The sequence below is a fragment of the Spea bombifrons genome, chromosome 2 (assembly GCF_027358695.1).
Source record: "Spea bombifrons isolate aSpeBom1 chromosome 2, aSpeBom1.2.pri, whole genome shotgun sequence".
Taxonomy (NCBI): Eukaryota; Metazoa; Chordata; class Amphibia; order Anura; family Pelobatidae; genus Spea; species Spea bombifrons.
Window position 1 is genome coordinate 114,331,158 of NC_071088.1, and position 26,641 is coordinate 114,357,798.

A 26,641-nucleotide genomic window follows, 5' to 3' on the forward strand; every position below is an offset into this window, starting at 1 on the left:
GGCATTCCTAACTACCTCTTTAATAACACTTGACAAACGACAGTTATAAGATCATACCCTGCGGCGTGTGCCATTGAACACAGTATAAACTGTAAGAGTGGATCCTGTTACCAGTGAAAATTCTATTATGGTTTATCTCCAGATTCACTATTGTACTTCAAAATAAAACTAGTATGAGCTACACTTACAGAGCTGTGTTTTATCAAGATGGTTCACCTCAAGCTGATAAGTCCACAGAAGTCGATCAACAAATCTTTGATAAAATGTTTCAATGTTTGATAGTATTAGAAACCCTGGGATGTTGCAGGTTGTCCCTTCGTAATGACTAGTAAAATTGACTTTTTTAAATCATTTTTGCAGTGCTTAGTAGCTTCAGTCCTCATAATGAAGATGGTCCTTGGAGATAGCCCTAGTGAAGTTACCTTTGTGTCAATGACTCACCGAGGTTCTTTCTAGAACCAAGATAGTATAACAAAAGGATTTGCTGATGAAAGATGTGTCAAACTGCATTTACCAACAGGCAGAAAGCATTAGTCCCTCTGTTTTTTACTTCACTCTCCATCTCATCCTGGTAGGTACTGTCGTAAAAACAAGCTCTGGGGAAGTGTGGTGGCAACAAATAAGACAGAAGTAACTGTGACCTCAGCCAAATGGACAATATATTTTGTGTGTCTCGCTGAACACCTGCTGCTGAATCACCTGCCTGCTGGGGAATAATGTTCATGTGATCAGACTCAAAACACTGTAAAGATAATTACTAGCCATTTATCTTTGGAACAAAATCCCACTAGAATGATTGTCCGCAGTAGTCTTGATTTAGAAAATGGTTGGTTTATTTAAGGCAGGTAACCATTTTTATTAGCGTTTCTGTTTCCAATAAAACCTTTCATATATTTATAGTTTAATAATTGATCTTTATTAAAATAAATATATATATATATATATATTGAGAAAAAAATAAGCAAGAATGGTACAAGGCTTATATTATCACCTGACGATATCCATTAAATACAGTTAGCTTGTTACCATACCCATTGATTGCATGGAAGGGTGGAGGACGGATGTTATTGAAACTGGTTCCTTTAAGACTTGCACTGCAATCAAAGGCTCCTTTATTCTTACTGACATATGTTGCTAATTATCATGTAGAGGTTCTTTTTTTAACATTGTAATAATAATCCAGCAAGAGATTTCAGAGATTTCCAAAGATCAGTAGGAAAACGGATAGTACAGAACTATCCATACTATATAAAAACAAAACATGTTCCAGAAGCCTCTTATTTTGGAACGGTAGGTCGGTTATGGAAAACATTCAATGCGAGTGGTTTTCTCTCGTCATAACGTTTTAAACTTCTTCATTACATTACGCTATTTTTATATCATCTTACCCTTAGGTAGCTTGTGGAAACATCTCAGGGTTGGTAGGGCTGTGAACAGAAGGGGCCAGTTCTGTTATTTTGAGAAAGTTCTGTGAGCAAACATAATTATGAATACTGGCTGTTAGGCTTTTTTAAACCCTTGTGAGTCCTATTCTGTGAGTTGCTGTTGTGTATTTACCAACTGAAATTGGTGAATGATCTAGGGTGACCAAGATTACCAAGGATGGTCCTGGAAACAAGACATATGTTCTATGTCTCAATCGATCCCTTTCTGGGATAGCATAACATTCCAGAATAACAATGTGTAATGCAATGAGGGCATGCTGATGATGTCATATGTATATTTGACCTAAACCTGCACAGGGATGTGGAAGTATTCTGAAGGAAATGAAATTTAATTTAGCACTGTGGATACTTGGAAAAACATAATATTTGGGGATATAATCTTTATTTATGGGGAAACAGCTTATTGATCCAAGGAGAAATCTGACTGCCATTTTGGGGTCAAGAAGGAATTTTGTTCCCTGGTTAGTGCAAAATTGGAAAGAGCGAAGCCGGGGTTTTTTTTTCCTTCTTTTGGGTCAACAGCAACAAATTAACAGATATAGGAAAGGCTGAACTTGATGGACGCATGTCTTTTTTCAGCCTATATAACTATGTAACTATGTAACTGTGCTAAAGGTGGAAAGTCCTCTTCATCTTTAAATGCTAGCAAAGGTTTTCTTGTGTGAGAGGGCGTACACTACGTTGCCCAAGCTCTGTGAACATTATTGTTACGCTCCAGTGTTAAAAAAATGAAACACTTAGAAGCTGCATTTTCAGACCTGCAGCAGAACTACTGCTCCACAGGCTGATATTCATACCACGAATTGCTTGGCTGATTATAAGTGAGTATAACATGAGCACAGGCTGTAGGAGATGTTTTAGATTGAACACACATTAGAGAATCTCTCCAACTGGTCCATTCTCCCCTTTCGCCATGTGCCTAGAAATTGGAGCTGTCCTGTGAAAACCAGAGCTGTTTGGAGGTATGCTGATTTTTCTGTGTATCATTTTAAAGACAATCTGACCGACATGAATTTCTCTATGTAATTTCAAGAGTAATTTAGCATGAATAATAGTTGTCCGATGGTAAAGTGCTTATCTGTTTCTTTGTGAAATCACTGTAGAAGAAATCAGGTTTAAAATAACTTTCCATGTATATATGGGAAGGGCAGTTATAAAGTCTTATCACAAGTGCACAGTAACGCCGAAATTCAAGGCAGGAAAAGGGAAAGTTACAGTACATTCAGACTGCATTTTATTAAATATACATATGTTGCTATCCTGTGTATTAACAGTTTGCCCACAGCCAATTTTGAACAAACATTGACCCTAAAAAATACTTAGGCCCCAACTATAGTATAAATGATGAAAATGATAATTATACATAAATACACTGATATTTTTTTAAAGAGATACTTAACAATAGCATATGTTGAAGGTATCCAATCAGATTAGTTTGCTTATGTGGCCTGCGGTAGGAAGCTCCGTACTTAAAAATATAACTATACCTTTTAAGTAATGTGCATGTTGTCTTGGTGTCCCAGGGTGTCCCCTTTACCATGTACAAAATACTTTCATAAAGTATAATTTCTGCTTTTATAGCTATCATCAAACAAAACCTTGTTGTTGCTCTCCAAACTCTGGAAGTGAAGGTTGGTTGGTGTCTAATTGTATTTAGATTATTTTATACAAATATGGACAGGCAATGTGTTGCAGAATTATGAGTGCTCTTATCACTCATAGGGTCCAGATGAACATGGGACTTTCACAACTAGAGATGAGCACCTATAGATTCTTGATGGTTATATATTAGGATGTTGTGTGCCGGTGGCTTTATAAAATGGAACAAAATGGAAAGGTAGGTGAACCACAAGCATACCTGAGAACTTCCCTGGGGAAGCTATCAGGTACTTTGTTTTTTTCTGGGGGAATGGGTTTGTGAAGTGGTAGGGCTAGCAGATACTATGAATGGGGGCTAGCCCCGGACAACCTTTGGTGGGAGAGAAGTAGGAAGGAATGGACATGACAAAACACTGGAGAAAAAAAAGAAACTGATCTGGAGAGCAGGCACGGCATTACCCTCAGGATCTGGCTCAATCCCAAGGATTTTCCAGGTACATATGGCAGCGATGTCCATCTTGGTCATTAAGGATGATAACATTTCTCTAATAAACATGTAATTAGTGAGCAGTGTGCAGTGTATCATCCTAACAACTACAATGTTTGCAAACTGGAGTTGGCCATTACTATTCTAGTCTTGACAATGGTACTTGATGTTGTTTCAAAGGCAACATAATCATCCCATCAATTTGCGTGCCTTGTATTTTTGTTGTAGAACTAATCATTACAGTTCTGATGGAAGTATCTGAATGGAATTTAGACCTCCAGAGGCTTCACTTTGCATCCCACTTCCTATTTTGTTGAATGTTTTTCAAAATTACTCAGTTTCACCTTTTTCAAACAACAAATGAGCTAGTTCTTTACATTCTGAGAAACAGTAATTCATACTTTGTAATTAGTTTCTGAGAACAGCATGAGTTATCGAGATATTACCTCTGTGTGATGCAATAACATTCCTTGCACATAGAACGTCCAGGATACCTCTTGGTGTCCGAGGGAGTGTTCCCGGGCCTACCTGCTAGTCCGCAGCTGAACTGGCGTGCGCAATGTGCATGAGTGCCAACTGTAAGTACGGCTCGGGCAAAGAACGGGGCAAAAACATCATCCCTTAGTGCTGCAATGTTAAAGGATGACTCTATAAAAGTGCACCACAGTTCCCCTTTGACTGTCTCCAGTTCATTATCCATTTTGTCTCTGCCTGTGGTTTTTGACCTGTGGACTGGCTCCTTACCACAATATCTGCCACCTTCCTTGAGTTGTGCCTGTCTAACTGAATCTGTTCCCACCCGCCCCTTAGACCGCCTGACCTCACCCTGGGTGACAGGTTGGTGACTGTAGGTGCCAGACAGGCCTTACTACTTTATAATATGCTTTTAATAATGAATATGCTAAGAATACAATATACAATAGTCAAAAAGACAAGAGCACAAGAGTTGTGTCTCCTTCCCCTTTGAGGAGCCAGTCAGATGATAGCCGCTTAGTAGTATCATCATTTAGTAGTGAAAACTTCATATATTTCAATGTTAAGACGTGGGGGTTTAGGGTTTCACCTGCCGGACACACAAACCAGCTCTATACAGGGCCCCGACTTTTGGGGCCTTGTGGATTGGAGTTCTCAGCATGGTCACGTGACCCAGCAGTAGACGCGTGGAAGCTCTTGTGTCTGGCCCCCTACATCTGTATGCAGTTTGTTGGACTCTGATTTATAGAATTCCATATAAAATCTCCCCAGAGGGAAAAAAAATCTAATCAGTTTAGTTTGGGAGAAAGTATTTTACTTCTCGTGTAGATGATGGCAGTGAGGTTATTTTTACAGCCTATTTTGTGGTGTTGACATATATAATTGACATTTTTAAATACACGTGTTCTGAAAAAAAATTCCTTGCTGGTTCCTTTAGTAACTAAGTGGTTAATGGCTAAGTTTGCTTGAGCTGTTTGGAGGCAGAGATTTTGGCAAGAACTCGCATAGTTTCCAGCAAGACCCATTATAAAAAGATTCTCTTCCTGCAGCTTTTTTTAACATTGGGCTAGGGTTTCACAGTTGAAAACTGTACATTTGTGGTTTGGAATCCATTTCTTCCTTTTACTGGCGTTATTCCTGAGTTAGACTGATTAGCACAGAGCATTATCTCTGGTTACTAAGAAAGTAGGTCTGGGTACCTAATCAAAGCTCCAGTGCTTGTTGATGCCAGATGGTAAACTACCGGACTTCTGAATTAGTACTGTGTTTCCATTACACCGCACTAATATGCCTTCTATGAGCTGCCAAAAGGAGGAGTACAAATGGAGAAAACACATTGTGAGCAGGTAAAGGAATAGGTTAATTGGGCATTGTTACAGACGAGGGACAAAGGCTGAAACTGTGGGGAAAGTGTGGGAGTGAAAAGGTTAATGAAACCAGATTCCTGTTACTTGTTACTATTACCAGCAACCACCAAATTAACCCCTAAAATCCCTAAAGTGCCTCAGATTACCCCAAACACAAAACTGAATTACATTATAACAGTAATCACCTCAAACATCAGATATATCATTAACCCTTTTTGTAACATGTTCTACCTGTGCTTTCTTCAGAGTAGTGAGTTCATAATAGAGAACAAAGACTGGAGCTGATTTTTCAGTATATATATATGACATACAGAAATAAAGGTTACAAATTGGCGAAACAGTTCATAAAATAAAACGGGAGAAACACAAGAAAGCCCTAAATAAAATTACCACTGTAAAAGTCCTTGTGGGAACTTCACCTTTATTTCTTATTCTCCAAAACCCATATTATATATATATATATATACATATATATAATATATGTTATATAGATAAACCACAGAGGTCAGACCCCCTGGGTGTAACCTGGCAGACTCAGAGGTTTGCCATGACAGTTTAAGGCCCACTCAATCAGATCTGTCAGGTACACTAGTGAAGAGTGTACATGAAAAAACGTAAGGCCTCCTAAAACATGCAGTTAACAGCCCACCTCCATAATCTCACCCTAATCACATTCCTCATATTTTTGTGAATATCTGGACATCAAACATGCTGGGTTTAACTGCTTGCAAAGTAGCCATTCTTGTCAACTCATGACAGGAACACATCTCCTGGGCATGTTTGGTATCCACCAAAAGGATAAAACCTAGGTATTCTTAATATATATTTCTACTGAACCTTTTATCAACATATAAACACATTCTCCGTATTATTTTATATTATGTTGCTGTCCCCTGGATAACCCACCTCAGAGCAGATGTCCAAGTACATTTTATGACACCCTAAGTCTATCTCTCCTGAGGTTATCTACTCATTTGATTTATGACCTTGGACTGTTGTTAACACTTTGTTAACTTTGTTAAGGACTGATGATCAAAAAATATCCTGGATTAAAGACTCAAATAAAAAATACACACTGGTCTTAACCCAGCAAAGAGTAAATCAAATCATGTACTATTAGAAACACCACCATCCATCAGGGTTGGTCCAAATAAATGGAAGCCTTGTAAAAAGTGTTATTATTAACATTCTTGTAGAAGCCTTCAGAAAGCATCATTAACGCCCTGGATCTTAAGGTGCTGTGAAGCCAGCACTCTTGAATAAATCACTTATCAGTAAGGCACTAGGTTAGATTGGCAAATTCTCAAGCGTGGAGAAAGTTACACATATAATTATTACAATGCATGATTTACAACCAGGTAGGACTCACTTATAGCTCTGGTCCTCCTAGAAGAAAAAAAACGATTAAATAGTCACTGAGCTCCAGGCCCACTATTAGTGCAGTGACCCGTGGAACCGACCAGTGATAACATTTTTGGACAATTTACTATTTAGCTCAATTGTCCAATGTATTTTTATTAGTAAGCTAATAACTTTTGAAAATCATGTATACAGTGTAAGGTTCCAAGTGTAGTTTTTTGACACAGAGGAAACTTTTTCTGTGCTGTTTATCACTTTTATAGCAAAAAAATACACTGTGCTTGATGTGGGCCATGCATGTGTTTATATGATATAGAGAGCATAAAAATATGTTTTTGTTTTATTTCCATAGAGGCACAGCAAATCAAATTAAACCTCCAAAACCCCAAAAAAGAAATCAGTGAGCTCCAAAACTTTCTTGCCAGTAGTAATAATAATGCTGGAGTTGGTTTGTTTAAGCACAGATCTGGCAGCAAAGAACAGAGAGAGATGAGATATTCAGGGCTCTTAGCATAGAAACACATGTTAAACGGTACCAAACACCAGATCGGCTTAAAGGTACAGCAGTGACATGTTATTATAACCTAAACTTCAAGCAAAATGCTACCTTATGATAACACAAGTTACATTAATTAAAATTCCCTTTCATTTGGAAAAAATGTGGACACTAGTGGAACGCAAAAGTGCTGGCTTAAGGAAAATGGAAGTGGGGAATACTGATATATATATATATATATATATATATATATACACTACTTGTTATGTCCTGTTTATCCATTGTACTGCGCTGCAGAATATGATGGTGCTATATAAAACAATAAATAATAATAGTAATATAGCTTTTCTTAATAACCCCCTTCATCCTTTCACATCCTGAGCTGATGACACCATTGTGATTTATTAAATTTGAGTTTATATGGACCAGTTGGCCGATCTCAATCTTCTGTTTTTCTATTTACTTTAAGATCTTGCTTATTTAAATATTTGGCCTTATTTGGCCTCCTCTCTGTCCCAAGTGTGTGTGGGTTTTTTTTTTTTTTTGCATTCCTTTAGGATATTATTCCCTCTAACGCCTCCTCCTCCTCCGGCGTAGCCATCACCCCATTCAGAGACTCCACATTCAGGATATAAGCTGTGATGTATAAGCTTCTTCTCTACGATTCCCTTTTAACTGATGAAACCTGAAATGCAATAGAAAGATTTATCTCATCTTTTCAATAGCCATGGCTTTTTTTTTAATAAAGACTTTTTTATTGTAAGCGGCAGGGTCCCTCTTGTTTAAATTTGAAAATTTATGTAAAGCACCGATTTGTAGAAGGTATTAGCTCTGTCTAATAACAAATTTAATAAATAATATTTACGGTAATTTTTTTTACATTGGTAATTTTGGCATCTTAACTTATTTTAGTAATTTTTTTATTATTATTTTTTTTTATTTGTGGTTGGATTCCAAGCTTATTAATCATAAAGAATGTTCACATGACTGGCTGTGAATAATGAGAGTCCTAGTCCAAAAAAGCATTTTAGGACAGATTTTGAAACCCCACGTCCCAGTGCTTGTGGTTATCACTGTCTGAATGGCTTTACCTAGACCTTGTGTATCTCCTCTGCAGACCACCGGAGAGGCTGAACCTTCAGGCACATTATTATTATTATTATTATTTCATAAAAAACACTTTTACAAAAAACAAAATTCTATCATGGAGCCTTTTTTTCCCCTTTGCTAAGTTTATCATGATGTGTGACAATCGGGACTGGCCCTCAGGAACCAGGAACTGTTTGGAGGTATGGAGTCCTCAACAAATGCAGGACACAAAAACTCTGTGACATCTAACTAATGCCGTCTCCTTTTCTTGTGCGTCTATAATGTGTGTACCTTGGTGAATAGTTTTTTTAAATACAGTATAGGTTTCCCTAGTGGGTGCTGAAGGAATGGAAGGAGTTAGTACTGGGTGCTATATGTAATATATATGAATATTTTATGTATATGAGCATTTTTATGTACTGGAGGGCATTGGTTAAAAGGGCCACACTGATTATATATACATAAATACAGTATAAATCTGATTTGATGTGGGTTTTGAGTTGATTTGAAAATGTTTGTTGGGATCTGAGAGTAAAAATTATTAATACCGTAACATTAAAGCAAAACAAAAAAATACAAAACTGACCCTTATAAAATATACAATCTATTAGGGGGTTTGGGGGAAATGAGACAGACACTATCTTTTGCTGGCTCTTGTTACATTATGTTATGTCTTTACCAGTTATGTAGTTAACCCTATAAAACCCAGAAAGCATAAGCATTATTAAGTACACCATGTTAACTGCTCGCCACCACCTGTTTTGCCGTAAAATGTTCTAGTTTTGAAGGTCCAGTGCGGCAACTACAAAATTCAGAGTTTTTAACCTCAGTATACGTTGCTCATTCCTTTGGCATTCAAAGATTTTCCGCTTCCTACAGGTGGATCTAAGATGCGTTCAAGTTTTATGCATTTACAGAGTAATAGATCACTGTTTTGACTCATGTTTGTTGCATTGTGGTTTTTGAAGCCCCATTTGCTTTAGTATTAGTGTTTTAACAGACATCTGTTCCCTCTAGACTTGGAAGCTTTTGTCTGAACTGGTGGAACAGTTGGGAAACGGTTGCTATAAGCAGATAATCTATTCACCAAATGTGACCAAAATGTAAATAATTTTACAATGTTATAGAACTCTTAATAACTATAAACAAACAATCTTAGGCAGACATAAGTATGATGTCAATGTTCTGATATTTACATCACAGAATTATGACATAGACATAATAACATAATAATGAACCAAAACAAAAATGAGAATCACCCAGTGCCTATAATCACCCACGCACAAACAATAATACCAAGTAAAACCAGAAAATAGTGATATTGTGTTTTTTAGTGATATCTCTGATATTGGCAACCATACAACCTTGAAAATTCCTCTCTTGTTGTGAGACGTTCTTTCCAATACTTCAAAATATATATAAAAAAAGGAAAAACAACAAAGAAAAAAACCCATAATCTTACAACAGTGACCTTTTTATCTTTTTATGACGTGCCCTCATTATTTACTTGTAGTGCTATAGACACTTCAGATCAGTCTCCTGAAACTTCTCTCCATAATCCCAGAGAAACCACAAGCTCAGAAGCAGAGAAATAATAACATCTATATACAATATTACACAATTATCCGATATTATTCCACAATATGTTTTTCTCTGTTGCTTTGTATATATATATATATATATATATATATATATATATATATATATATATGTATATATATATATATTTTATTATATATATTATATTATATATATATATATATATATATATATATATTATATCATTATTAGTGAATAACCCAAGTATTTTTTTGCTGCTGTGGCCCAGTTGTCATGTGATGGTCTCCTGAGTTCTATACATAGTCCGTTTGTAATTGCTGTAGTCAGAAACTTGAAAGGCTAAAAATCTGTATTTCCTAGTAATAAACTGATATGTTTGCAATGTGGAGCCAAACAATTCAATGATATGCTTAATATCAATTTACAGTCAATTGGTTGTGGTTCTAAGTTTTATTGACACGCAGTATTCATTTACAAGTAAGTTGTCTGGAGTCAGATTTCTGCTTTGTGAAAGTGTGTGTGTTTTTTGATAACCTGATCTTGCTTAGACGTTTCGATACATTGATTAGATGTGATTAAAAGAATTACTGTGTTCTTCATAGTGAAACTACTAGTTACTAAAAGTGCAAATTAACCACCACCTTTTTATCTTTTTATTATATAAATTATGCTTTAAGTGCTATGGGTCCTCAAGGGGGTGACAAAGCACAGCTATTGCTTTTTTTGTTTTGGGGTGGGGATTAAAAAACAAATATGTATTTAGGAATATATCTCAGCTATGCTCAGTGATGATAATTATAATATATTGATTTATATAGCACCTTCAAATTCCACGGTGCTGTACAACGGGTAAGCAGGACATAACAAAAGTGGATTGAATAAGAATGTGGATTTACAGAAACAAAAGTGGAGGACGGCACTTCTCTAATGAGATTATAATCTAGAAGACTCCAATTCGTTTTAGACATTTATTTGTATAATATGTAATAAATCATCTGCCATGCTTTTGGAGGTTTGATGGTTTAGTTTATTTGCCAAGAAACGTAGCTCCTTCTCTTTATATCATTAAACAAAGTGTTTTGCTTTTTTATCAATTTATAGTGAGAATGCCTACTTTATTTTCTATAAAAATGTTAATGTTAAAATTCTTCATACACTTTAAACATCATAGCATTGTATGCAGGAAATATTATCTATGCATTTAAAGTCATTTTTACAAGTAAAACAGTATAAATATATACATTAACAATATGGGACAACTCTGTAAGCAACCGTGAGCTACTAGATGCTACAGTACTTTAAAGGGACACTCAAACCATCATATGCACCTTAATGCATATAATTGCTATGTCCCCTTTAAATTATCTCCAGCGGGCACCCTCGCTATACCATAGTACTGGCCAGCGCAGGATTTTCAGGGGGGTCTGGCACAAGAATCGGAAAACAGGGTGCACTTTGGAGCTGCAGCGTTTTAGGAGGATACGTCGTTTTATTTTATTTGTTTAAAAAAATGTACATTAAAGTAGTTACTTAGTACATTAATGAGCTTTCTTTGTTGGCGGGGCTGCGTATGGGACGTTATACTGTCCCTTTAACCCAGGGTATAAAATTAGAATCAGGTCTTTCCCTGAAAGCAGGAGGACAGGAGCAAGGCTGAGCTAGGGAAAGGAGAGTGAGTCGGAGGGGGTGAAAAGCAGTTCCTGGAATAGCCGCTGACTCCTCCTTTAAAGCAGCTCTGGGGGCAGAACAGCTTAGTGGAGCTGCCAGTTTAGCACACAGCTCCTCTGAACCTCTCTGAGCCAGCTCCAGGGCAGCAGCTGGCTTCTCTCACTCTCTCGTCTCTCTCTACACATTCAATCTGGACACACTGTTCCTCCCAGCCATTTTCATCGTATACCTTACCTCTCCCTTTGGCTTGTATGAGTTTCATTCTGTCTGGAAGGCAGAGCCGGGGTGCCTAGTCACTGGCATGCTTTGGACCGGGCTCTGTGTCACCATGCCTGGGGAGCAATGAGAGGGGGCAACCCACGCCACGGCTGTGCTTGCCAAAACCTCTTCCGCAAGGTCCTGTCTCAGTGCAGCTGCTGCTACGCCCGAGTAAAAGGTTAGTGTAAAGATGCGATATTCTGCGTGTTCCCCCAAAGTACAGTATCTTCTGTCATGTTGAGAGCCAGTCAGTCCATGGCAAGACTGGTCCCCCCTAACTTCACAGGCTTAGTCAGATGTCTACAAGAGATATAACACCAGTAGCCGACATGATAGACCGCGACAAAATCCTACAACCAAAAATGAAACGAGACTAGACATTTACATTAAGTGATGTAGCTGTTTTTGATCTCGACGAGGATTATATGCACAATGTACGCGGTTTTGTGTTTGGTGATGTGGGCATAGATCTCTTGCTATTGTGTAATGAGCGTTCCGGCATGGTTAGGGTTAAAGGTACTTCCATCAAATTTGAGATTCCGGTAGCCCGGTGTGCTTTAAAATGTGCTTCTGCAGACATCATCCATACCCTTTGTGTTTGGTCCTCCCAGTTACTAGAATCCTTACCATCCCCACTGTCTGGATTCTTCACTTGCCTTGAATGCCTTAAGTAATACTGTTTGCGTTACGTAGAGCCTAAGGGTAGAAGTAAACGATGACAATCACTGATCAGACGGAATATAATTTCAACCACGGCACCAGGAGCCAATCTATATCTTTTCTCTCCCGAACAAGAACGTGGCAAGTTAATCGGTAGTAGCCTCTTATTTTCAGTGTGAAGGAATTTGCGCTGCCTTAAAGATTCATCCGAAACCAAACCCCTTTATGTATTAATGTGGCAAGCATTTTATAATTTTTAGCTCCTGTGTTTTGGTTTTTGGTCTTTTTAATTGACGGCTGCTCGCCGTGGCTTATAGCCTAGGTGTATCTTCCTGCTCATTGAGGTGGATGTATGAGCCCTGGAAAATGCTGAACGATTTTGTGGCAGAGACTGTAAATTAAAAGCATATTACGTCATAACAATACTAATGAGAAAGACTGCTGAAATGAAAACTAAAGGTTTGCATAAGTAAGAGATCACCCTCTTTAGAAAAGCCTTACCCCATATGAACAACTTTTCATTATTTTACAACCGTACCTTCATCTCTTAGCTTTTTTTTACAAATTTCTCATTATTATTTATTAACCTTTGATAAGCGCCAACATATTCTGTGGCACTGTACAATTTAAAAAAGAAATGATCAAAAAACACTTCTTCTGTTCCATTCACCCCCTCCTTACCCTCTCTGCTGCCAGGGGGATGATCACTGGTGTTCTTCACAGTAGCAAATGCAGCACCCTGGCAGGCAACTGGTTAACACACATGATTTCTCCTAACACATGGTCTTTCCTGCTAATCTTCTTCCACCTCGTGCACGTTCTTGTGTTTTGATTTCCCCCTCGTCTTCCCCAGCTGTTCACGTTTACTGTATCTTTTATGTTGACCTCCGTAAAATGGCCCTTTTTGTTCCCACCATACCCATTTCCAGCTTCTACTTTCCTAACTAACCCCAGATCTGTTCTCATACATTCCAGCCTTTCATCAATCACAAGTCCATCCTCACCCAAACAGCAATTTGTCTTCTGCATTTCCAACACGGACACAATTTTTGCATAGAATCTACAAAAATGATCAGCTAATCTCAACTTTGTATTTCATAATTCACATCGCTTAAAAATACTTTACTTTCACAACTTTACACTGGAAGAACTTTCTATCTGCAGAAGCGGGTTTAACCCCTGGTGTGTTCTGCTCACCCCTTTATCAGAAATAAGGTTAAATCATTTATTTGTAACAGAACCACAACAACTTTGATAGTGCCTTAGAGAACAACTAAGTAGCAGACACAGGATAGAAATGTATCCAGCAAAGCACTGCTTAGTAAAGGTCTTTGGAATTCTGGAAATGGGTAGATTTTTTTCTCTCCATATTTTGCAACATTGGAGCTAAGAAATGTTTTTGAAAATAAACAACTAATGATGTTTTGGATCATAACAGCAATCTGATTATGAGCTTGCGTTATATATCCATGCATGCATGGTGGATAGAACAAAGTATGTCATTTATCACTTGCATGCAATGTGGCCACATTAAGGGTCCCTATTGTTCTATGGGGTCCCTATCAGACTTAGACAAATATTCATTTACATGTTAAAGTAGTGATCATAAGTATTCTGTTTCTCGCCGAATGCATAATCACTTTCATTTGAGATGGGGCTCCTGGAACTAATTTTCCCCTAGGGTCCCTTAAATCCTAGACTGCGGTCATTATGAAGGACATTGGGAACCCCAGTCTGTGTAATAGAGAGGCTTCTTGTGTTAACCAAACACTGCTGTTCGGCAGAGAGTTTGCAGTCCCAGCTGCAGTATGGACACGGGCTATTTATATAAGACCACCAAGCTAGAGGCGGATTATTAATATTAGTTCTTGGATGCTGGTTTCAATCCCCTCTACAATTCAAAGAACCTGACAGTTTATGTCTTTGAAATAATGACTTTACAGTTCAACAGAAATAACTATAACACTGGAGGCCTTCTGGAGATGGATTGTAGGCACCAAATATTATTGTAATTAGAAACCTATATTTCATCCTTTACGGATCATATACAAACTTAAGAACATGGATGTATTGCAGGAGTAGTAAAAAAAAAAAGGTGGAACGTTATGGTTCTGTTTAAAGAGATCTGGCCTGTTCTAGGTACGTTGGTGGTTGAGTGGTCCTAATTCTTAGAAGCCCAGATCAGGAAGATAGCTACAACATTTTTGGTCAAGGAAGAAAAAAGGTTTGTCTCGATTGTAAAAACAAAAAGACTTTGTTCAGGAATATCTTTTTACTCTAAGGAAGTGAAATGATTTCTAAATAAGTACCAATTCATGGTGGTGCCATCAGAGTACAGATGGGGGTAGCGCTGACCCTCCGGGGGAAACACAACATAGAAATAATTGAACTTTCTCTTTCATGCATCTTTCTTCTGCCTTTTCTAGTTCCCCATCTCATTCCATTCCTTTCTGCTCTCTCCCCTCCTCCCGGCTGTCAGAAGCTCTAAGTCTTAACTCCTTGGAAGGATTTCGAAGTAATGCACAGTGTCTGGAATATTTAGGGACAGCCTATAAACAGACATGATCCTGTTTATTTACGGAGCCAAGAAGGAGTGTCTGATCTGATCATTTCCGGTTGGTGCTATTTGCACAAGAACCGTGATTTTAAAATATATTCATCCATCTGGAAAGATACTTATTCTCAAGATTGTAAGCTTGCGAGCAGGGCTCTCTCCACCTAATGTATCGGTTTGTCTTAGTCTGTCAATTCTCGTCTTGTCATACCCCTTGAATATTTGTATTGGAAGAAGTGCTGCGTAAATTATTGGCGATATATAAATAAAAGATACATATTATAATATTGCTGGTTGACACTAATCTCATAAACATCCTCTGTAGATTTCACTAGTCATCTTAACCCCTTAATGACAAAGGCCGTACATGTACAGGCTCAAAATGCATTGTTTTCAATGGGTTTAGGGACCGCCAGGTAACGAATATCACTTAACCTTAAATCAAAGACTTCTTTGGTTTGGGAGGACAGTGATTGGTATAGTAATACCTGTTGTGCTGCTTAACCCGAAACCTTTATACCTTTGCTGTTTAATTACAATATTAGTGCTCTCATTTTTTTGAAGATGAAAGAATGTGTTTTTGTGTAAAAATAGTATCGCTTTATTCTTTTCCTAAAATAATATGTATTCAGTGGAAATATTATTTTTTAGTACTTCTGGCATTGACTTATACGCAGTTTTCATGATTTTCTGAAGTACCCACAGATTGCTTATTTTTATACAAAAGAACAATGTGTATATAAAACTGGCGTCACAGTAGAGAGTTAGGCACACACGGGTATAATAGGTGTTGAGAGCGATGCTTGAGAGTGTTTATAATGTCTGCAGAAACTGATAGAGATGGCTCAAACAATAGGGCCAGATAGGACTGGACAAGAGGCAGGTGGAAATTACTTTAAGAATATGCGAGCCTAGTGAGCATCTGAGATTAGATCACAAAGCCTTTGATGACGTCATCATTGTTTGCACGTGGATTTGCGGATTTTTTTTGCCGATACAGAACAGATAACATGTGTTTGGCCTGAGTTTAAGGGTAAGGTTACCCTGAACATAATGCAAGGCTACGGGTGAAATAATTAACAAGAAGACCTGTGGGAAAAAATGGAGAGACATTGACCATTATGTCCACGAAACCATTATTAAAAGTCAAATTGTATTTAAAAAAACAATAATGTAGTGTGTGTATATATATATATATATAACTGTCTTTGTGTAATGAAGTAGCACACCGGCTTTACTCGAGAGATGTTATTGAAGAGGTAACTTTTGGAGCACTACGCAAAGACCTCCAGGTTTTATGTTTAAAGGGGCACTCCACACAAATAGTGCATGGATAAAAATGCATTTTATAAGGCAGGTAGTGGCTCATGACCAACCTTTTGTGATAAATGTAATTGAAATATTCTGTTATATTGCTGTAAATTTGTTATATAGGTTAAAATGGAGCACAGATCTTCATCTGACATCAGCAAACATTGATAGGAACCATCAAAATGTTCTGCCATGTTGGCTCTTTAAAGTAAGAAAGATGTTTCTCAAGTCAGATTTGATAAAAGAATCCTACTAGATGCAATGATGTGTCTGGGTGAGTCCCCTGTGACGGTCAAGGAGTCCCCTGCGACGGCTGTACGAAAGGCTGTAAGAGATCTGGACATGTCCCCTAGACGTAAACTCTTAGAAAACGAGAATCTTCCTTTACATTTTTGGACATGGTAGGTTTTCTTTTATTACAAAATGCATATCATTGGGATTTTAGCCTTTTCAAAAGGTTAATTTAAATTTAGGGAATCTAAGACATTCTGTCTTTCTGGCTGCTTCTGACTTCATTTTCCACATTGGATAGTTTTACACCTGTAAATGTGGTAACATTTATCTTTTTAGAAAAAACGGTAAAGAATACATTTAGGGAATACTGCTTGCCACGACGCTCTGTGATGCACAAGCAAGGTCAGACAAAACAAATCACTTGCCAACTACAAAATAGATGTTGCTGTAGAGATAAATATAAGATTAAATATAGGATTCAGAATTGGTTTACAGCTGTACCTTTGCTACCAATGTTAGATATATAGAGCAGCACCTTCATCAATACACAATGAACAGTGCAGGACTTAACGATCTCCTTTCGCAAGCACAGGTGAAGGTCACCTAGGCAGGTGGACCTTTAGTGGAACCATTTGTGAGGAGAAAGCAAAGTAAATTGGCTGAGGATACTCCCCAGCTTTATTAGCGAGGTGACCTATGGATTATGTAACCTTATATGTCAGGATATTGTAAACTATGGACCAGTAACACAATTTAGCAAATTACATTCTCAATGGACCTGACGATTCTCTAAACTCAGAGGGGCTGCGAATGCTCATTAAGACCAGTAGTTGCCCTGTCCTGGAATCAAAGAAGCTGCAGTCCCTTGTGACACAGATGTGGGTTCCTACCGATACCTCTTCCAAAACTCTGAACGCACAAGGCACTTGCAGGGTTTAGGAGCTTGTATTCCACCGCAGAGGCTGACAAATTCCCAAGCCTGCTAGGTTTATCTCTAGGTTTAGTGTAGTTTGTTTTTCCACTGTTGTTGGAATCATCGGCTAAGTAGCACTTTAGACTCTGACGTATAGTAATAGTGGCAAGAAGATGCAAAGAAAAAAATGGAAGAGAAAGACCTGGGTATAATGGCTTCCATCTAGAGAGAAGGGAGGAGCATGTAATACGCAGTCCATGATTTCTGTACATTAACATCCTAAGAATAGATCAGTCATCTTAGGAACATGTGGTTTTAGGACTATAAGCAGAACATTCCACTTGATGTAAGCCAGTTTTACACTGCATTATTAAGAAGGGACACGTGGTGGATCCTTTGTGTTTGAAAGTGTAAAAAAGTCTTGTTCTTGGGTCATTTCTTACAGTTTAAATATATAATCATTGTTCTAGTTTTAAAAAAATAACTAAATTAACTCCATGCAATTACCGATCCAGGCTGAATTTCATGTGTGTCTCCCTGCAAGAAGAACTGAGAAGATAGTGTTCTACGTTTCTTTCTGGATCAGTACCAGCATTCTACTCTGGAGAAATGCCCCAGACCTCAGACGTCTACAGCTGACATTCCATTTCCATGTTTATAACCATCAGCGTTTGGCCTGGCCGTGCGAGATGGCCAGGGAGCAGTGCTTTTATTCATATGGGACCGGATTTGATTTTGCTCTAAATAGTCTTGTGTAGGCTGCTCTATGATTAAGGGCTAATCAAACATTCTGTACGCTGGTAGCTCGCACTGTGATTAGCCAGAAATGTCTTTCCATTTGAGTGAGAGTTTGAAGTGTGTTTGGCCTTTTTGCTCCCGATTGAATCGCCCCGACAGGAGTAAGTTCCGGTGCTGTAAGACTGCCAATCGCTCATTGTAAGCCTGTTCTGCTCATTTGTAATAGTGTGTAATTGGTTAACGGATCCAGCACATGAAGAAAATACCACTGAGCTGACAGATGTGGGCTCGAGCTGAGTCAGCAGCTATTGATCTTGGAGTTACTTCCTGCTGATCTCACTCAGAATGCCATCCAGGAATCACCACCTGAACAACGGCCAAATCAATGGAGAGTCATTCTGCAGCAAATTAAGGAAATTGCCAGTTGTTGTTTACAAAAACTCAATTACTAAAAGCAGCAAATACCGGCTACCTGCACTGAGAAATAAATGTCTGCCGACTGCCGCCGATCAAAAGCAGGATTAATAGATTTATTTTACAAGGGAATTCACGTATCAATAATCCACTAAGAACGGTGGTTGAACTGGGATTCTGGAATTCCCAGAAGTTCAGGACAAATGCAAACAATGTTAGTGAAGAATTCTCAAAGAATTGAATCCAAGCATACTTTTTCAGCCATCAGACTACTAGATCCTGGACATAATACTTAGTGTTTTGTTGTAATGCATGATGTTCAGGTAGACCTGTTCACGTGATTGAGCCAACATATGAATTTACGGATACAACTTGGAGTACAGGCCGTTAAAATAACTTAGTGGAGTAAAGATGGTGTAAAGAACGAAACATGAGTTGAAAAATAATGATGATGACCAAGTTTGCCTATAAATTCTTGAAGGAGAGAGATATAAGTGCAGCAAACCCCTGTGCCTAATGGCACCATAAAAGTTTTTCTCTCTCTGGTTATTAGGTACTTTGTAGAGTAATGTAATTGTCTTAAAAAAGTGGATTATTTTGTTTTTTTAGTTATACCTCCTTTTCTGTAGTAGCCCTTTTTTGGGGATCATGTGTATTTGGACACCAAAATGTTGTCCAGTTTACAATAAAAACGTATTAGGTACCATGTATGTAGAACTTGTTTGACGATGACCCAGATGTTGTGTGCTGTTTACCTAATAGTAGGATACGGCTTTTATAAATATCTAGCAGATTGCGATAACATTGCAGGTTAAAGCAAATAAATAGACCATGCGTTTGGCAAATAAAACACAGCACTTCACAAAAAAACTGAGAAATAAGGAAACAGTACTAAACAAACACCATCGTCGTGGGTAGGGTTTCACGTTTGTTTACAAAGCAACTAAGATGTATTCATGTTTAATTAACACGCGGCAACTAGTAATTGTCTTTATCATATGTACGCCTTATAACCACAATGTGTGACAACATGGCGGTAATTTGAAACTGGATCTTTTATCTTTCTGTCATTAACCCTAGAACTGTGCAAACATTACATATGTGTACATTTATACAGAGAGCTGTTTCCTGTTGATTTTGGAAGTATTCGGTGGTAAAAATTGTTTTTTTGTGTGTGTGTAGTGTTAATGTACCTTTCAAATGCTTGGCATTGTTGGGAATTTCAAGGTTAGAACAAACATGTAAACTTTAACCCTTACAAAGCACTTTAGTGATCTGCTTTCTGTGTCCATGCTTAGACTTATTCAGGGTGTCGTTCAAACAAACAAACCCATAAACATAAGAACAGTTTGAGCTGGCCTAGGGGCAAAGAGGCACTCTAGACCCACAGAGATGGGAGCGCAGTAGTAATGTTGTGGAAGATCGAGTGTGCAAGCAGCTATACAAAATGCTCCGTGCAAGGTAAAGGTGATAGTTGTGATGGCGTGATGAAGATTGAGGATGTTTTAGCACAAGTGTGTGTTAGTGTGATGGCGTATATGTAAGTGTGTGTTATCGTAAGTGTGTAACCTTGTGTGTATATGTAAGTGTGTGCACTAGATTGTATATAAGGTGAAGTCAGAAGGCCAGGGGGCCACTCCGCTTTACCTGCCCCCACGCCTGAAGATGCCAGTCCTCCCCTGACCATAGATAAGACAGAATACATTTTAACTACACAGGATATCTAAAAATGTTTTATCTTAAGTCACATTTTCTAAGTTGACACAAGTTTTCACGCACTATAATTATTTGGTTCGTTCGCACACTAGCACGCTTCCGATCATGCTTAGTTGAGTCTGCGGGTCAGCTTGTGACATCTGATCAGTTACAGGGATGTCTTAAGGCTATTAATCAAGTTACTAGTATAAAAGCTATTGTTTACCACACATTGTAAATCCATTCTTTATGGGACCAAATAAGGTTTGAGGTTTTTACAGCAAGGCGAAAAATGGACAGACTGGATGAGCCGAATGGTTCTTATCTGATGTCATGTGCTATGTTTCCAAGTTTAAGGTTCCGTGTTTTCACCCCAGCATAAGCTGCAGCCTACCTTTCACCCGCTAGAAACATATAAACGTAGAATCTGAGAGAGGATAATGAGCATACAGCCCGTGTAATCTGCTGGGTAGGCCTAGCCCCAGAGTGCCTTTTGTCGGAGGAAATGTGGACATGGAAGCACAGCGGTCTCCTGGCCAGGGTAATGAGAAACTGACCGGGAGACCCAGGAAGAAGAGCTTCACTCGTAGGCTCTGGGTCAAAAACACTTCCCGGGTGGGAATATGAAACAGTTATGAGTCAGGATTATAATGTAAATTTGCATACCATGAAGCAAGTTGTCTTAACATCCTGTTCTCAGGATCTGCGGGATTGCCCCCCCCCCTCGTTAAGTGGCTGACTGTCGTAGATTCAGGAAGCCTTTGTGAGGTTGGGGTGAGAAGAAGGGGAAAAAACTTCAGGACAAGAAATTGATTAAATAATGCTGGCTCTGCCACAGCTGGTCGCCGATCCATGCATCCATGAGATTCATTTTTAAACTGCATATATCAAAACAATTATTGGGATTGTTCAACAAAAAGCACGAGTTTCATCATGAAACTAAAATGAAATCTTAATTTCAGATTGGAATTTTAGTACTAAGCAATAAGCAGTTATTTGGTAGATATGTAAGGAGTAGCAGTGCATGCCGGCATCTTCAATTTCAGCCTATTGACTTATAAAGTTAAATGCAATTGACAATCCGTATTTATCTTAGAATGAACGTCAAAACAGGAAAACAACGTTATTATTCTGTTTACATGATAAGATTCCCCTTGGGTAGTCTGTAAACAATATGAAACAGAAAACTATAATATATCATTCAAGCCCGGCTTTAAATAGGATAATCAAGTTTAGGAGAGAAAAAAAGCTTAAAAAATAAGTCGGCACAATCTGTGGAATAAATTGATGTGTGTGTGCTCAGCGATAACAAAGTTATGTATTATGTACTTAGAAATTCATCGAACAAACTAAACCGAGGAGTAATGGAAGCAGTCTAAGAAATTAGATTTGAAATACAGACGTCAATTTAACAATGAATGCTGCAGCGGGCATCGTGTTGAATGAGTGACACACGTCTTGTGATCTATCCTTGGACTCTATTGAGTTGACGCAAATCTCATGCATTGACTAACGTGCTTCACCCAGAGTCACCCAGGGTCACCACTATCTCAGTACGTTATAAGCTTAGGTATATCTATAGATTGTAAGCTCCTTTGAGCAGGGCCCTCCTCACCTGTTGTTTCTGTAAGTCAAATTCTTATGTTATATACTGCTTGTTATGTCCTGTCTACCCGTTGTACAGCGCTGTGGAATATGATGGGGCTATATAAACCATTAAATAATAATAATAATTGCATTACCACTGCACAGTTTAGTTGCAAATTTCACTTTGGTGTTTAAACAGTTAAAACAGCAAGTCGATATTTATTCTTGTCTGCTTGAATCCAGCACTGCGGTTTAACTCTAGCAAATGCGAAGGTGATGCTTTTATTAGTTTATTGAAATGTATTAAAGAGCAAGCTTTGAAGGCTACATTGGTTGAATGCATGAAGATGAGAACTAAGCAGCCTTGAAAGCTTGCACTTAAATGCATTCCAGTAAACCAACAGAGATGGAACAGCTGGGACTGTACACAGGAGTCAATAGGAATCTTGTCGAGGGACCTCCATCCATTCTCCTTTGAGCCAATGCTGCCTGTGTGGGCATATATTTCCCAATACATTTAACAAGCAAATAATTGCTTTTGTGTATTCCTTCCTTACATACTGTTGTTATACGGTATGATATACTATTGTAGTAAACGTGGGCAGTAAGGGGTATACTGTATATAATTGTTCTTTATGGCAGATTTTTTGCCATTAACGACTACTAATTACTCCCCATCTTTGTAGATTTGGGTAGATTAGCTATACCCAAGTATTCCATGCTAAAGACAGATTACGGCATTGGGTCAGAGTCTCTCTCATCCCTGCAAATTAAGAATCACATCCTTGTTGTATGTAGTCATCTAGTGGAGAAATGACCGCAAGTTTTTTGGAAGGTTAGAGTTGTCGGCAATGCTTACTTCGGGTACAAATAAAAGATTCTGCCGCACAGTTTAGGATGTGGTATGTCCAGGTTCTCAAGATGGTCTGCAAGAACCAGTATAACAGTATAATGTATGCAGCACTGCAGCATATGGTGGTGCTATAGAAATCAATCAATTACAGTAATAGTACGTTTATTGACTCTCGTTACAGCATTTTGATTATCACACTTTATGGGATCCGTTCCATATGCGCAGAAACTGATTTAATAAAGAAAAATAATTGTAGCATTAACATGCAAAATCACGTGGATGAATGTAGATGGCCCCCCTCACCTTTTGTTTCTAAGCCCCATTGTAAAGCTCCATGGAATATGATGGCACTATATAATTCAATAAATAATAATAAACTCCCTTTTGCCTTTATATAGGTTACCCATGTATTAGGTCTTTACATCCCATTCTGAATTTGTCCATATGATTTCAATGGGGCTGCCTGTTACAACACAAAGTTGTAGTAGGAAGTTATTCCTCATTAGAGGAATAACTTCCTCTAGAAAATTCAGATAGGACTCTCTTAACTTGGGGTGCTTTGACATAATGGTAGACTAAGCAATAAAGGCCATATAGTATGACGGAATCCCCAATATTTATGCCTTAGACAGGTGCTTTTTTGAGCTGGGTATTCGCTGAATTCTTGCTGTGTTTGAAGAAATAACATTGGACATTACATAATACATAGATACGGATAGACAGTCAGTGAATGCCGTAACTGTCTATTAGCTGTTCATTTAGCTTTAAGTGGTGAGTTGCAGTGACATAGAAAATATCTCTCGTCAGCTATACATTATGGCACGAGACCCTTGCTGTGGTTGAACCATCATAATGTATAGTTCAATTGGTAAGGTGGGCCTTTTCACCGCATAGAACCCAATGAGTCAAAATCTCACTATTTCACACATAAACACCAGTTTACAGAAACCCTAATGGAAAATGTGTATATATATTTCAATAACATTTCCATTAAGCCACAATAGTATCCAAGGGTTAAGTACAGAGATGGAAATAGAGCTTTGCCTGGGGCACGGAGGAGATGCTGTTGGTCTGCACACATTCTGTGCATTATCCTACACGATTCACACCGGTGTCCTTTGCTGTTTAAAGGGGTGTTTTCATGTGGTAATTTGTTTTTGTGGAACATGCCAAATCTAGGTCCTCATCACTCCTCCTCCTGACTCTTTATCGCACACTCCCTGCTGTTAGCTGTATTTATACAACCCCTACGCACTTCTAGCCTCCGGAGGTGAAAGGGGATAGTTTCCCATTAAATGGATAGCTGTTGGGTGCATCGGATAGCTAGATTCTACGATGGAATATTTATTTTTAAACATGTTTAACATAAACACTAATCCCTACAGGGGTCCATTAACTAAAGTGGGCCCTTGCCGGTGAGTCTGCAGCTCACATACTTCACTATGTATAATGAAGGACCAACCCTAGTGAGCTTCAGCCCTGCCAGCCTGGCACAACTACTGATTGTTTTACATACCTGAGGGAAGGGCGAGTGCTGCAATATATTTCTGTTGCTGTTATGCTGGGTTTGTCTTCAGTCACGTATTGTAGTTATAAATCTCAGATATTTCTTGAAAGACTTCTCACCCACAGAGCTTTTGCATTATACAAGATCAACCGAGTTCTCCTCCCAATCCTTCATAGTGGATAATATGCGTTTAAACTGCAAAGTCCCATACTTTGGTAAGTAAACATCTATAGAATAGGCTGGCCATTCGATGGACTCCTGTAAATGTTGCGTGCAGTGGGACAGCTTTTTACAAGTGCTGGTATTAGGTATTTTATTCATTTAACTATACAATTTTCTGAAGGGTACAAGATGCAGGGCTGCACTAGCAACATGTTTGTAGAATTCTCTGGTGCCCACCTTGAAGTATGGTAACCATATTTGATAAAACAAAAATATTTTGAGGGCTTGTTTTTTTAAGTTTAAAAATGTTCAAAATCATCTGAGAATCTGTAAAGCACTGAGTCAGTACTCCAAAAGCAGTACGAATCAGGATAAATCAGGGTCCTAACTAGAAACCAAAGGGCCCTGGTGTGAAAATTCTCTGGGGCCCCTCAACTTCACCAAGCAACATGCCCCTAAACAGCTTGTGAATGCCCACTTTGCCACCAAACAGTTTATCAGCACCATATTAGCCCCAAAACAGCCTGCCTGTGCTTTCTTTGCAACCAAACAGCTTTTCAATGCCCCTAGACAGCCTGCCTGTGCCATTTTGCTCCCAATCTGCCTGTGCCATCTTTACCACCAAACAGCATGTTAGTGCCCCCAAACAGCTTGTCTGTACCTTCTTCACCACCATCCAGCTTACCATACCACTTACACATACATGTTCACACACAAACACTTAGACATACACATCCATGCTAACACACGCTTATACATTGTTATTATATCATATTCTGTAGCGCTGTACAATGGATAGACAGAACATGACAAGTAGTAAATAACATAACAATTAGACTTACAGAATTAACAGGCGATAAGGGCCCTGCTCAAACAAGCTTACAATCTAGAGGGATTTAGGGTGTATTACACAAGAGGTAAAAGTACCACTGTTAGGGATGGATCAGCCACATTAGTATAGGTATTGCAGGAGAGGGACTAGGAAAGGTGAGCTAAGGAAAATTAGAGCATTGGTATTAACATGTAAGTTCATAGTTGTCCTTAAAGAAGTGGATCTTGAAAGACAGAAGGCAGGGGGAAAGACAGATAGTCCAGGGGAGGGAATTCCAGAGTTTTCTAACAGAGTGTTCTAACGCTAACATAGATACTGTACATGCATACACACATACAATCATACATACTTCATGCCTCCCTCTCGGACCTCCTTATCTAATCCTGAACTTTTCTCTAGGGTGCCCAGGCAACCCCTGCGACTACTTGTCTTTGGCGCTCGCACATTGTGCAAGCAGTCTGGTTTCTACCTCTGCCTTCCTAGTAGAAATGAGTCTGCTTGCACAGTGTGTGAGTCTCAGAGAGAAGTGGTTTCCCGGGCCCCATAGAGACGCGGACCCCGTCGCACGTGGCCACATGGGGGAAATGCTTAACCTGTATGTAAAATAAGGTTTTGGCACTCTCTGAATCAGAAAGCTAATAAATGCTGGGAAAATAACCAGTGATAACTCCATCGATAGTCCAAAAACACTAATTTTCCTATATTTTTCAATATGACAAGTGGTCAGGACTCCAAGCTTTCAGCTGATGGTAAACCTTCTCTGCCTGCTTCTCTCTTCCTGATCACTGAAACACGCAGTGCTACCAGACATTAGGCTACTAATTAAATTACATTAATGCCATGTATTCTTGCTGTTTCCATTCATTAGTTGCCTGTGTGTTTCAAATATTTTCAATTTCAGTAGCTGCTCCAGGCCCATAAGACCATAGGACCTCCATTTATAGTAAAGGCAATTCATATACCCTAAGGGGACGTGTCCAGGAATGCAACTATTCACATTTATTCCGTACTTGTGTTTGGCCTCAGACCTTGGCTAAGGATTATGCAGTACTCTTGGGAATATTTTTTTGTTTGTTCCATGTTTGGCTGCATGTTCTAGGTGTTTCTTATAATATGTCGTTCTGAGTAATCTATTATTTTGATGCTTTAAGAAATTGACATGAGTTGAGACTGACTTTATTAACCAAAATATCTTCTGTTAAATTCAGATTATATATATGCAATACTATACAAGGAAGGGGTTCGTTATGATGGTGCTAAATAAATCAATAAATAATATTTTTTCCTATAGAAAGATAACCATGTTATATAGTCCAGTTCTATATATTATAGTCCAGTAAATCATACCTCCAGCATTACTCTACAGTAGTAATCACCAA

General features: G+C 38.5%; 1 protein-coding gene across 1 annotated transcript in view; it reads left to right on the top strand.

The window, feature by feature from the left end:
* The first annotated feature begins 11,682 nt into the window (after positions 1 to 11,682).
* The window catches only part of ARHGEF25 (Rho guanine nucleotide exchange factor 25), a 76,495-nt gene continuing 61,536 nt past the window's right edge, over positions 11,683 to 26,641 (top strand). Inside the window, exon 1 of the mRNA XM_053455769.1 lies at positions 11,683 to 11,980. Coding sequence (XP_053311744.1) covers positions 11,887 to 11,980 — 94 coding nt within the window. The 5' untranslated portion in view covers positions 11,683 to 11,886. The remainder of the gene's footprint in view (positions 11,981 to 26,641) is intronic.